Source organism: Coptis chinensis, chromosome 5, assembly GCF_015680905.1.
Source record: "Coptis chinensis isolate HL-2020 chromosome 5, ASM1568090v1, whole genome shotgun sequence".
Classification (NCBI taxonomy): Eukaryota; Viridiplantae; Streptophyta; class Magnoliopsida; order Ranunculales; family Ranunculaceae; genus Coptis; species Coptis chinensis.
The window spans coordinates 25,046,128-25,057,749 of NC_141460.1; the positions used below are offsets into that span (position 1 = coordinate 25,046,128).

General features: G+C 35.9%; 1 protein-coding gene across 1 annotated transcript; it reads left to right on the forward strand.

Annotated features, from left to right (window-relative positions):
• The first annotated feature begins 6,706 nt into the window (after positions 1–6,706).
• LOC147497168 (uncharacterized) lies at positions 6,707–11,211 on the forward strand. The gene is made up of 5 exons (XM_086562515.1): positions 6,707–6,794; positions 7,012–7,422; positions 8,425–8,502; positions 10,715–10,766; positions 10,946–11,211. Exons 2-3 carry the CDS (start codon positions 7,035–7,037, stop codon positions 8,475–8,477), a joined length of 441 nt encoding a protein of 146 aa, XP_086418641.1. The 5' UTR covers positions 6,707–6,794; positions 7,012–7,034; the 3' UTR covers positions 8,478–8,502; positions 10,715–10,766; positions 10,946–11,211.
• The last annotated feature ends 411 nt before the right edge of the window (positions 11,212–11,622 follow it).

The window sequence follows — 11,622 nt, forward strand, 5'->3', positions numbered from 1 at the left end:
ACCCTACACCCTCGCCGACCAAGTGGCTCTTAATAGGTTAGCAATCATAGATGATAAATGGCAGGAAGCCTCGCAAATTATCATGGCATGACAGGACGCGAAGGAACCTCACTTCTTTATGGAAGAAGAGAATGAGTAAGATGATGAGTAATGCGGGGGATAAGGTAAGTTTTCATTCAAGTTAGTGTCTGCTTATGTCCCAAGCAATTTCATTCTTGTTAACCATAATGGGTAGAACTCGTATAGAGTTGTGTCAGTTTTTATTTCCTATATTAGTACGTTCTAACCTTGTTTTACAGATGTTCCCGAATTTCACTTGGCGCTTCAATGGTATTTTTCCTACCCTCTTTATTTAATTGCTTTGAGGACAAAGCATGCTTTTGTTTGGGGGCATAGAAACACGTGTAATTAAGGCATCTGTTAGGATATAGATATGTATAATATGCATTTGTTTCCTAGTTAAAATTTCAAAAATTCAAAAATATAAATAAATAAGTTATGCTATACACTTAGGAATATTGGTATTGTTTCTTTCTCCATGCTCTTAACAATCTAGAAGTCTCAATGAAGTCATTGCAGATCGAATAATTGTTAGAAACTTAGGTTAATATATAGGTAATAATCTTTGCATCTATCTATAAATATATTACATGAGTATCTATGATTGTTAGCGATAAGTTTCAAATCTAGGCTAGAGTACTTATTCTACAAATCCTGTGAGAATATAGCCTAAAGCCTTATATGAGCGTAAACATTTGAGAAATGACATAAGGGAGAAGTAAAATCCGGATAGAGATATCACACGTCCACTTGCTTGATCACTATGCCATATCCTAAGCGAGAATTTAGGCCCTCTTTGGATCGATATAGCCAGAAATTCAAACCTATGAATTATTTTCCGCTAGTCACCCCTCTGAGCCTTTCTTTAGCCTTCCATAAACCACAAATCCTTTATCCTGTTACAAAAACAAAACAAAATAAAAAAAATTCAACCCACCCAATTTAGAATAAGTCTGAGAATAGAATGAGGAAGAAAGAAGAAGAGAAAAACCTGTGTAAACAAAAGTTAGTTAATTGCTTCAGAAAATAAAGAAAAGAAGTTTCCATCCAAGGAAAAGAAAAATAAAAATAGAAATAAAATAAAAACTCCAAAAATAGAATAAAAGGAGTCAAAAGCCAAAAAAAAAAAAAAAAAAGAGAAAAAAAAAAAAAATATGGCTAAGGATGGAAACAAAGTGTAGAAGCAAAAGTAAATAACAAGGTTTTCTAGTTACATAATATGAAGACTCTATTATCTCAGACTTGTCCTTTTGAATATCCATTTCCTTCCTTCTTAAACCATCTCCTAATCCCCTCGTGAACACCTAATAAAGACCTCTAGCTCAATTAGGAATAGGTTAGTGTGATAGTAAGTGGCAGATGTGTTTGATCGACTCGGCTTCCTTGTTGTCATTGAGATTGTAAGGTAAAGTGTGCCCCACGCAAGACTAGAGTAGTGAAAACTTGAGTGGAAAAATCAGAGTGTTGTATCTTGACTATTATTGTGAGAACCTACTAAAAGCTATTTATTCCAAGTTTGAAAACGGACACGCTATTGCATTTCATAGTATTACTCATTGTATATATATTTATTATAGATGATTGATTATTATGCATATATTAGCTTAGGTTTTGACTTGGTTATTTTTGTTCATAGCTAGTGAGAGGTATAGATAGTTTGGAGCATGAATAAGGAAACAATAGTTTTATTTATTAGTCGTTGTAGTATAGATGAAGTTTTGCAGTAGTACCTTCATCGAAAACTCTCACGAGGTTATAACTCGTCCACTAGGGAATTCCTAGTGGTTTAAGGCCTTGTTGCATATGGTCAATGCAATCGCGACTCTAAAAACGAGAAGTAGATAGAACTCAATTTTGGTCACTTATGTTAATTTCTCATCTTTGCTTGAGGACAAGCAAAATGCTGTTTGGGGGTGGTTTGATAAGAGCCCAAAACTGTAGTTTTAACCCTTTAACAGTCATACTTTTAGACCAATTATGTGAGTAATAAGTAAGAGTTAACACTGATTACGTGTCCTTATGCATTTCAGGTTTCAAAGTCCATTATGTGCAGAAATGTGCCACTTTAGTGAGATAAAGGAGCAAAGGTCGGTTACTAAGGAGTTCCATGATTAAAGGCCAAGTTTCGAGAAGACAAAGCCTTTCTAAAAGCCCGGTCAAAAGCTGAAAAGTCGACGTGGGCAGAAACAGCACACAAAGTCAGCAGAACTTCCAAAGGACATATCTTTGGACTCAGACCTTGGAATGGGGCCTACCTTATGTCAAAACGACCGGCTCGGAAAGAGCTTTCCAATGGTCTAAGCCTTGACCTAATCAGAGGAGCAGAAGTGGACGGAAAGTCTGTTGAAGCCAACTGCAGCTGAAGAGGCCTTTCTGGACTGAAAGAATTGGGTTTTGGGCCTGATTCTCTAGCCCAAAACATGGCTCCAAGCCCATGCACGATTTTTGGATCTGAAAGTATAAAAACAAAAGCTTAATTCTTTGTTAATGGTAGATTTTTAGGTTAGAAAATAAAAGTAGCTTAGAATAGAAAGTAGCCATTAAAATAGCTTCTAGATCTAGTTTTATTTAATTGTTTTTGATTAAGTGTAGTTTCAAATCCAATTACTGTATTAGATTAAACCTTGGAATCTTGTTCTTCATTTTGATTAGGTCAATAAAGTAGTATTTCTATCAACTTCGATTTTTGTCATTTCCATTTCTAGATTCAATTTCAATTCCTGTCTTTATTGCATTGTAGTCATTAAATTAGATTTCATTATTGTTTAATTAAGTAAATTTCAATTCTTTATATCATGTTTAGTTTAAATTTAATCGGAAATGATTGCGTAATGATTCTCAGCTAAACCTCCATTAGAGGGGGTTGAGAAGCCTTGATGAAAGCTTGATTCCGATTAACGTAGATTCGTCGTAATTTCCTTTCCACTCTAGAAACGTTTAGTTCACCATGAGAATGAGTTTAATCGTTGACATGCTAGTTATTAATTGGTAGAAATGCCATGTGTAATTAGGGATGAGGAAGAACCAATTGTTCTCATGGGCGATTCAAATTCGGATTACGACGATTTGTAGTTAATAGGATTAAGTCGAGTTAAGGTGGAATCAATTCCCCTCTAACTCCTTATCATCGAATCAACGTAGCATTCCCTTAGTTATTCCCATCGTCGACTAGTTGCATTTCGTGGGTAGTTGCATCGTAGTCTAGTTGCCTTTTTCGTAAATCTCTTATTAGACTTTAAGTTTAGATTACTTACACGTGAGAACACAGCATGCGGAAGGACTAGGAGTGGAACGAATCATTCTACTCCACTATATCTCATAGACTTGAGAGTAAAATCTTTGATAAATATAGGCATCTTAATCAAGTTTAGTTTTACTTGCGTTTAGAGTTCATCGCTTTATTTCGTAGGTAAGACTATTAAAAAATTTATCTTTTTAACAGAGGGGTTGATGAAGCCTTGATGAAAACTTAGTTGTATAGTGTAGAAGCGTTGTAGAGTCTATTCCATTCTAGAAGGTCGTGTTTCGCCATGAGAATGGGTGGACGACCTCACATGCTAGTTATAATTGGTAGAAATGCCATGTTAATTAGGGATTAGAACGAGCAATTCTTACCGTAAGAACGTAAGAATTGGATTACAACAGTCTATTCTAGGTGATTAAGTTGGATTCGAGGTGGATTCAATTCCCCTCTAATTCTTTATCTAGATTCAAGAACATTAGTATTTCCATATATTTCGTAGTGACATTCAACATATTGCTTTTCATATTGCATCGTAGTATAATTCCCCCTCGTAAAACTCTCATTAGACTTAATACTGATTAGTTAACTAGAAAACATCACATGCTAGAGAACTAGGAGTGGAACGAATTTGTTACTCCACTCTATTTCGATAGAATTGAGAGTAGAAACTTTGATAAATATAGACACGTAAGTTAGTTTTAGTTTACTTACGTTTTGAGTTCATCGTTCATTTCGTAGGTAGATTATTCATTTTTATCATTTATCAAGAAACCAACTCCCATCATGAATATAACTCTATTCGCTGTAATTTTTGTTATAGTCTTAAGCATTCCGATCATTATTGTTCTCTTGCTTATGAACAACCACAATCACAGCCAGAAGATGTCTGTGCTTTTAATTATATACCTAACGCACCTTGGAGACAAAATCCTAATTTTAGTTGGCGTAATAATCACCATCAAGGAGCACTTCCAGGTTTTAATAATCAAATCGTTAGGTCCACCAACAAAAAAACAATCAAAGTTTAAACAACCTCTAGGTTTTAATAATCAAAGTTTCAACATTTTAACCAAAAAAACAAAAATGGGGACCTTATGTGAGCGAACGGGAGTAACTTAAGCTTAAACAACCTCCTGATCCTGTGCACTTTTTCTTACTCTTTTTAGCTAATATTAGTTGGTGAGACCATTTTATCGCTTCCTTTCCCTCCACTTTTTACCTTTTATGGTATTCAAAACAAACCACAGGAAGTAGACGAAGAAAGGTCGTGAGAATGACAAATCATCCAGGAACCTCAACCAATACTCGAGGTGAGGCACCTATGAGCTAGAGCTCCCTTTTTGCAAATCAAGGTAATAATGCTGTAGATGATACTTTAGAATGGATAGAGACCGCTGAAGAAGAAAGAGTTGTTGAAGTTCCAAACTCAATAATTCAAGAGGGTTATAATATTTGGTACGATTATGTGGTGGGGTTTTTCATTGATAAAAGATTACCTTTTCCTCTAGTGAAAAGGATTTTGGAGAAAACCTAGAAAACAACAGCATCATATGAGATCTCAACTGATGATGACCTTTTTTTACTTCAAGTTCTCAAATGATGAAGACAGGAAGAGAGTGCTTGAAGGGGGACCAGTCTTTGTGGCGGGCAGAATTTTCATGATCAGATAATGGTCTGAAGAATTGGAATATCAAAGAAGCCTCATTAATACTATTCCTATATGGGTTAAATTCTCTGCAGTACCTAAGCAATTGTGGACACGTCGAGGAATTAGTATGATTGGCAGGCATTGGGAAACCTTTGAGCTGGGATGCAGCAACTAAGAATAGGCAAAGACTCAACTTTGCGAGAGTATGAGTTGAGGTAAATGTTTAATGTAAGTACCCCAAATCCTTACGATTTAAGCTGGGTGGAGATAGAATTGCTACTGTAGGAGTTGAGTACCCTTGGACACCTCCCACATGTACAGTATGCAAGAGATTTGGGCATAACACCAACAAATGCCCAAATAGAGTAAACTCTGTGTGGGTTCCACGAAATACAACCACCCAAACAGATGTGGCAGGAACTAGTTGTATGAGAAATGTGGATGGAGTGCAGTACTACAAGAGAAGGAAAATAATGCTGAGCAATCAGTGGTTGAGCTGGATGGGGAAAATAGTAATGGGGTCATAAACTTGGACTACTACCCTAAAAGTAATGTAGTGGTGAACAATCCATTCTCGGTGCTGGATGAGGAGGAAAATCAGGAAACTGAAAACAACCTTTCAAATAATGTTCCAGAAGATGATATAAGGGAGGAGCAGGACATTCGTGCAATGAGTACAAGTACAGAACTGGTTCCCTATGTAGAACCAAATTCGTGCTTCTTTGATGGTCTTGAAAATCCATCGGAACAAGTGAATTCTTTTGTCGAGGAATGTGCAGTTTACAAGGACATGGAACTAACACTACAAAAAAAGTGACTTTTAGCCTCAGACATTTTGGCGCGGCTAGGGGTTTGGTGGTTATATCTTACTTGTTGCCACGACAAACCAAATATGTGGCAAGATGTACCTTTTTGCTTCGTGTTTATCCTTTCGTAGCAAAAGGTGCATTTTTTGTAACCGTTTCAATGTCGTCGTGGCTTTAAGTCACACCTTTCGTAGCGAACAAGTTTTTGGCGTGGCTTTAAGTAAGTGTTTAGCGGGTCGATGGGGCAAAAAGGCTATTTTAAACATTAAATAATTATTTTCATTAGAAAAGAAAAAGGGGCAGAAAATAGATGTTAGCGTTCTCGCGGGATGTTTCCCTCGTTTATTTGGGTGAAAATTGAATCTCAAATAACAAAAAGAAAAAGAAGAAATAGAAACCCAAATATTTTTCACCGGCTGCCACACCAGTTGTTGACTTCTTCTTCACCCCAAATATTTTTCACGGGCTGCCGCACCAGTTGCTGCCTTCTTCTTCACTAGTTGTCGCCTTCTTCACTTCTTCTGCCTCCTTCTCCACTACTTCTGCCTCCTTCTCCACTGCTTGCTTTACCTTCAGGTAATCCATCATCTTCTTCCTCGACGTTTTATGTTAGAGATTTGTTTAAGAAATCATATATTTTTTTGTGATTTGAAGCCATTCATTATTTTATTTAAATCTAAATATCGTAAGGATATTTGATCAATTGATCAAGATTGCCTAAAAATCTAAATACACACCAAAGGTCACAATCAGTATCACCTCAAAGATCAAGATTGCCTGGTTCATTTAAGAAAGGTAGTGGTAGTAGTGGTGGTGCTATTGCAACTGGGGCAGCATGGAAAAGGGGGTCCTCATCTTTCAGGCATTCATCTCCATTGCAGAAAGGGAGTAGAATTCGCGATACATTAAGCCTCCGGAGGAAGCTACCGGACAAAGCTCTTTGTGAGTTTGAGTGATAGACAAGATCTTGGAATATATTGCGATCTATGGGTCAATCAGTTCATATTTTCGATCTTAGTGGTCGGATTCTTTATTGGTGAGTTTTCAAATTGGTTTTGATTGTTGAATTAACTGTTTTACTGCTAGTATTGAGTATATGCATTGATATTGATACTATGGTTTTTTGTTATATTGTCTACTTAAGTGGATTATTGGAGAAAATACTGATGCTTTATACATTAATGTTATTGGGTAGTAGTATTAAGGTGAAGTTTCCACGTTTAACATATTGAGGGAATGCTTGATGTTATCAGGAATCGGACAGCTGAGAATCTATATGGTTATTCTACATCAGAATCTCTTGGTCAAGATGCCACTGAGCTTCTTACGGATACCCAGGCCGGATTTTGATGTTGCAAATAGTATAATACAAAGGTTAATTATGGGAGAAAGTTGGACTGGGAAATTTCCTATGAAAAATAAGTTAGGAGAGCGGTTTGTAGCTGTCACGACTAATACTCCATTCTGCGATGACGATGGTAGTTTGGTTGGCATAATGAGGCATCAGGGTCTGGTCTTCCTTTTCAATGTTAACAACACAAGTAGTGTGAGCAGTAGTGAAAGTACCAGTAGTAGTCATATCAATAAAGTTGATATGGAAACTGACTGCTTAGATTATGAAATATTGTGGGAGGACTTGACAATAAGAGAACAGATTGGGCAAGGTAATCATCACTGTCCTTTAAAAATCAGACTTAATAGGTGGTAAAAAGGACATTGTTTGCTTCTTCCTACTTGTACTTGATTTTCTGAATTCCATGAAGTCGTGAACTATTTGTAGAAAATCATCTCTAACTAGTATAGAAAAAGGTTTCCTATGATGCACCGGGATGCCTCTTGGCAAATGATTTAGATGTCTATTTTAGTAGTTACTTTTGCAGCTCTCAACATCTTCTCGTATTGTGCACCCCGCCTATGCAAGGTATGTCAAAATGGATCATACACCATTGTTTTATTGAAAATTTTGTGATTTTGCTATGTCCTAGTTTGTATCCATATATAATAAAATAAAATCGTTTTTTTTTTTTTTTATATCATCCTTTATCAATGCTAATTTGGAGTTTATAAATGACAAGTTCTTGTGGAACTGTATATCATGCTCTATGGTATGGCTTGGTTTGCTCTTTCCCTTCTTGTTTGCTTCTGGCAAATTCTGTATGGTATCTTGATGTAATTTGAAATGATAACTCATGATATTTGATTAGTTCAACTAGTCTCTGTTAGACTGCGATTGGGCAAAACATAATATAAAATATGTTTGAAGCTCAAAGTTTGTGCACTCAAAATATATGGACTTTCTACTCTTTGGGGCTGTGTTTGGTGCACTGGTTAATGTTTCTAGAAAGTTACTTAATTTGTTTGTCTTTAATTGAATGAAAGTGAAGTAGTGGAAAGTGCTTTCCCTATTTGCTTGCTTAAGAGGGACAGGTCACAAGAGAAAATAACACAGTACATCGGTTCAATAACATGAAAGATTAGAAAGAAGAGGGAGTGGTCATAAGAGAGATTAACACGACTTTCCATGGATTCGATTCCAGGGACCGAACACAGCTTCTTTGTTGTTTCTTATCTTGTGCACTTGGAATTCCTGCTTTTATTCCTAGTTGATGTAATGCACAAGAACTGGTGATTTCATATGGGTTTAAATACTGCACATGTCTCTACAGGATGTTGCAGTCAAGGTATTTTGACTATTTTCCAAGCAAGAATATTCAGATGATGTGATTCTCAACTTCAGACAAGAGGTAAATTTCATGAGCAAGTTTTACAGTATTCTATAAAATATTAAAATGTCTAAGAAAAGAGATACTAGGAATTTTTATTGAATTGAATAATAGGAAGCACACACATAATATACACTGAAGTTATCTCAAAACTTTTAGACTTGTATTGAACTGTATAGTAGAGCATACAAAAATGTTAAAGTTGTGAGCATGTATTTTTCAGTTATAAGTGACTAGATCCGAACAAAAATGTGTAGTGGAGAAGAGCATATTGAAATATAAATATCCAGTAGTTAAGGTTTTCTCTCTAGTGAGGTAGGTCTGTTGCATCCTTCAAGTTCTACATACTTAGGCTATCATCTTTCAGTCTCGCTCTCTATGTAGCATAGTAACACCAAGAACACTCGAGTAACTTTGGCATTTCATTTGTTCTAGATCTCTGGCTTTCCACAATGTTTTCCCTATAATAGAAATATATGTCAAACTAGATTTCAATTTTCTTTCAATCTAATATGGTCATTTGTGGTGGCAATTTGCATATAAAATTCCAGTTCTTCCCTTGCTTCAATAAATTATACTTTTATAAACATCAATGGATTTTTTTGTAGTGGACAAAACCTTGGTAATTGCTAGAGATTTTAGGGAGGGTGGAATTGCTCTGTTCTTGTCCCTTTATGATTTAGAGGGTTACGTACATAGTATCATTTTTGGTGGAAAGATTGTGCTCTTTCAAAAGAATATTAATATACAAAATATTTTGGTGGAGAATGATCAAAATGATGGTAAAATTGTTGAAACACCCTTAATGATTTAAGAAATGTAACTTTATTTGTATGTAATTAAGCACATCTCTAATGGGGTTCTACGAAGTTGCTGAGCCACCTCAGTCAAAATAGTTAGTTATGTGTATGGAAGCTCCAATGCTACTTAACAAATTGGATTGATTTGTTATTGTTTAGGGGGGGAGTTTAGAAATACCAGAGTTGGAAAGAACAGGGAAGTGGCTAGGTTGGGGTGGGGGAATATGTTACTACTTCAGAGAAGCTTTTTCATGGAGCTACTGTCATTGTTGTGTACATGAACGACCCTTTCTTAGTTTTTGTATAACATTTTAGCAAAACCTTCAGGCCCATTGTAGGGCGTTTTTTTATGCTAGCTCTTGCCATAATAGGCAAGTTTAGTTTTGTTGAGACTTGAGACCTCTTTTTTCGCAATTTCTCCACTGCTTCATGGCCGTTAATGTTGCTTACCTTGTCTTACTTTTGGTCTACATTCTAGTATGTTTGATAGTCTGTGTTCCACTTATAATGTCTACATTTTTTTTAATGTTGATTTGGGGGCGGCGGGGTAAGAATATTTATATAAAGTAATTGCATAAATGAATATTTATATAAAAGAATTGCCACCTGTACCTAAGGAACTGCCATTTGAAATGATATGGCCTTGTGAACTGCTGCTATTTAACTTTAAAGGAGATTGCGCAAGGTCAATGCTTGAAAAAGATGGTCTGGTACAAGGTGATTTCCCTGAGATGTCCCACATCTTGCCACACATATTAGTCTGTTGCCATGGTTTTGTTTTATTCTGATCAGCCATAAGAAATTGGGGACGCTGGGTGTTCCTAAACTCAACTTGTACTGTTTTGGATGTAGTAGGAAACTGCTCAGTCCCAAGACCTTGAGATATAGAATTCAACTTGCTCCTATTTTTTCCTATTTCAAGATTATAGGATAACCATCGGACTGCCTTATTTTCCATGTGTGACAGTATTGGCAGTCCCATTATTCATTCCTCTCGGAACATTGTGAAAAAATTCCTCCATGTCTTGTGTTTCATTGGCTGGAACATTTTACCACTGTTATGGCTAGAGTCGAACCCTTCTCATTTGCCTCTTTGGCTAAAGAAGAAGTTTGATCTTTTTTTGTATAAATCACCTTTTTGTTTTTCATTTACAGAAGTTGCAAGCAAAAAAGGTATCTTGTTTCATTTGCGGTGATTATTTGTGTAGTATCTTGTTTTCAAGTATAATAAATGATGGGGTTCAAGGCCGATTATTGGGTATTGTCAACTACGTCATAATCTATGTGTTTGCTATATTATAATATTATCCATCTGTATTATTCAGTTTCTAATAATGGAATTGTATCTACATTTACTCTGTTTTGTCTAGAATCTAGAATTCTAGATATGTTACAAGTAGTGATCGGTCTTGACTTGTTCCTTTTTTGGGCAGGTGAGAAAAAAAGGCGGGGAGTGGTTATCATCCTTGGTCTTTCAGGTCTTAGGTATGAAATAGCTACAAAACTTATAGTGAACATTTTGGTTTATAGAGTCAACACTAATGAAGCATATGTTAAGCTTGGTAGATGACTAGGCACTGTTGGAGTGATAAACCTTTAATTATTGTCTTCAGTTTATGTCTTTCTTGTTATTTCTAAACTTTTCTTGTTGTTTGTTTACACAGAAAATAAATGCACATCGATGGCTTCTTGTACATGCATGATCGATTCTGAACTTCGTGGTTTTTGCGATTTTGGCGCTGATAGGTGGAATATGGTACTGCTGGATTTTGAACCTCCATCACAAGGATTTTTTGTGTAGATATTTTGATATTTTTGTTTGTGTGATACCGAAATACTCTAAAGATGGATTGTTGTTTCTCTTATTTTTGGTAGTGATTGGAATTGGTTTATGTAGCTTCCATGTGAATGAAATTTCAGTTTAGATTCTCATTCAAAGCTCTATGTGGTTTTAGTATACAAATTATTATTATTATTATTATATATACAACACTTTTTGCCGCAGCCATTTGCTGTAAAAAAAACCCCAAAAGTAATGTCTTGCCGCAGCCATTTGCTGCAGAAAAAAAAAACCAAAAGTAATGTCTTGCTACGGCCATTTGGTGCAAAAAAGAAACAAAAATAATAGAGGGAGAAACATTTATTGCCACGACTTGTCGCAATAAATACTTTTCGCAGCGGTCGTGCCTGTGACAAAAAGAAATTAATTTATTTTGACAATTAAACTAATTCAAATAAAAAACAATGTCTTGCCACGACATGGTCGCGGCTAAATCTTCAATCTCTTGCAACGGTGGCAAAAGTCGTGGCAACAAACTTCTTTCCACACCCTTTTTTGCCG

Excerpts from the sequence above, each read along its gene's own strand:
- LOC147497168 (XM_086562515.1), top strand. The coding sequence starts at position 7,035 with ATGGTTATTCTACATCAGAATCTCTTGGTCAAGATGCCACTGAGCTTC. Across the intron at positions 7,423-8,424 it reads AAGAGAACAGATTGGGCAAG|GATGTTGCAGTCAAGGTATT; the intron begins GTAATCATCACT and ends ATGTCTCTACAG.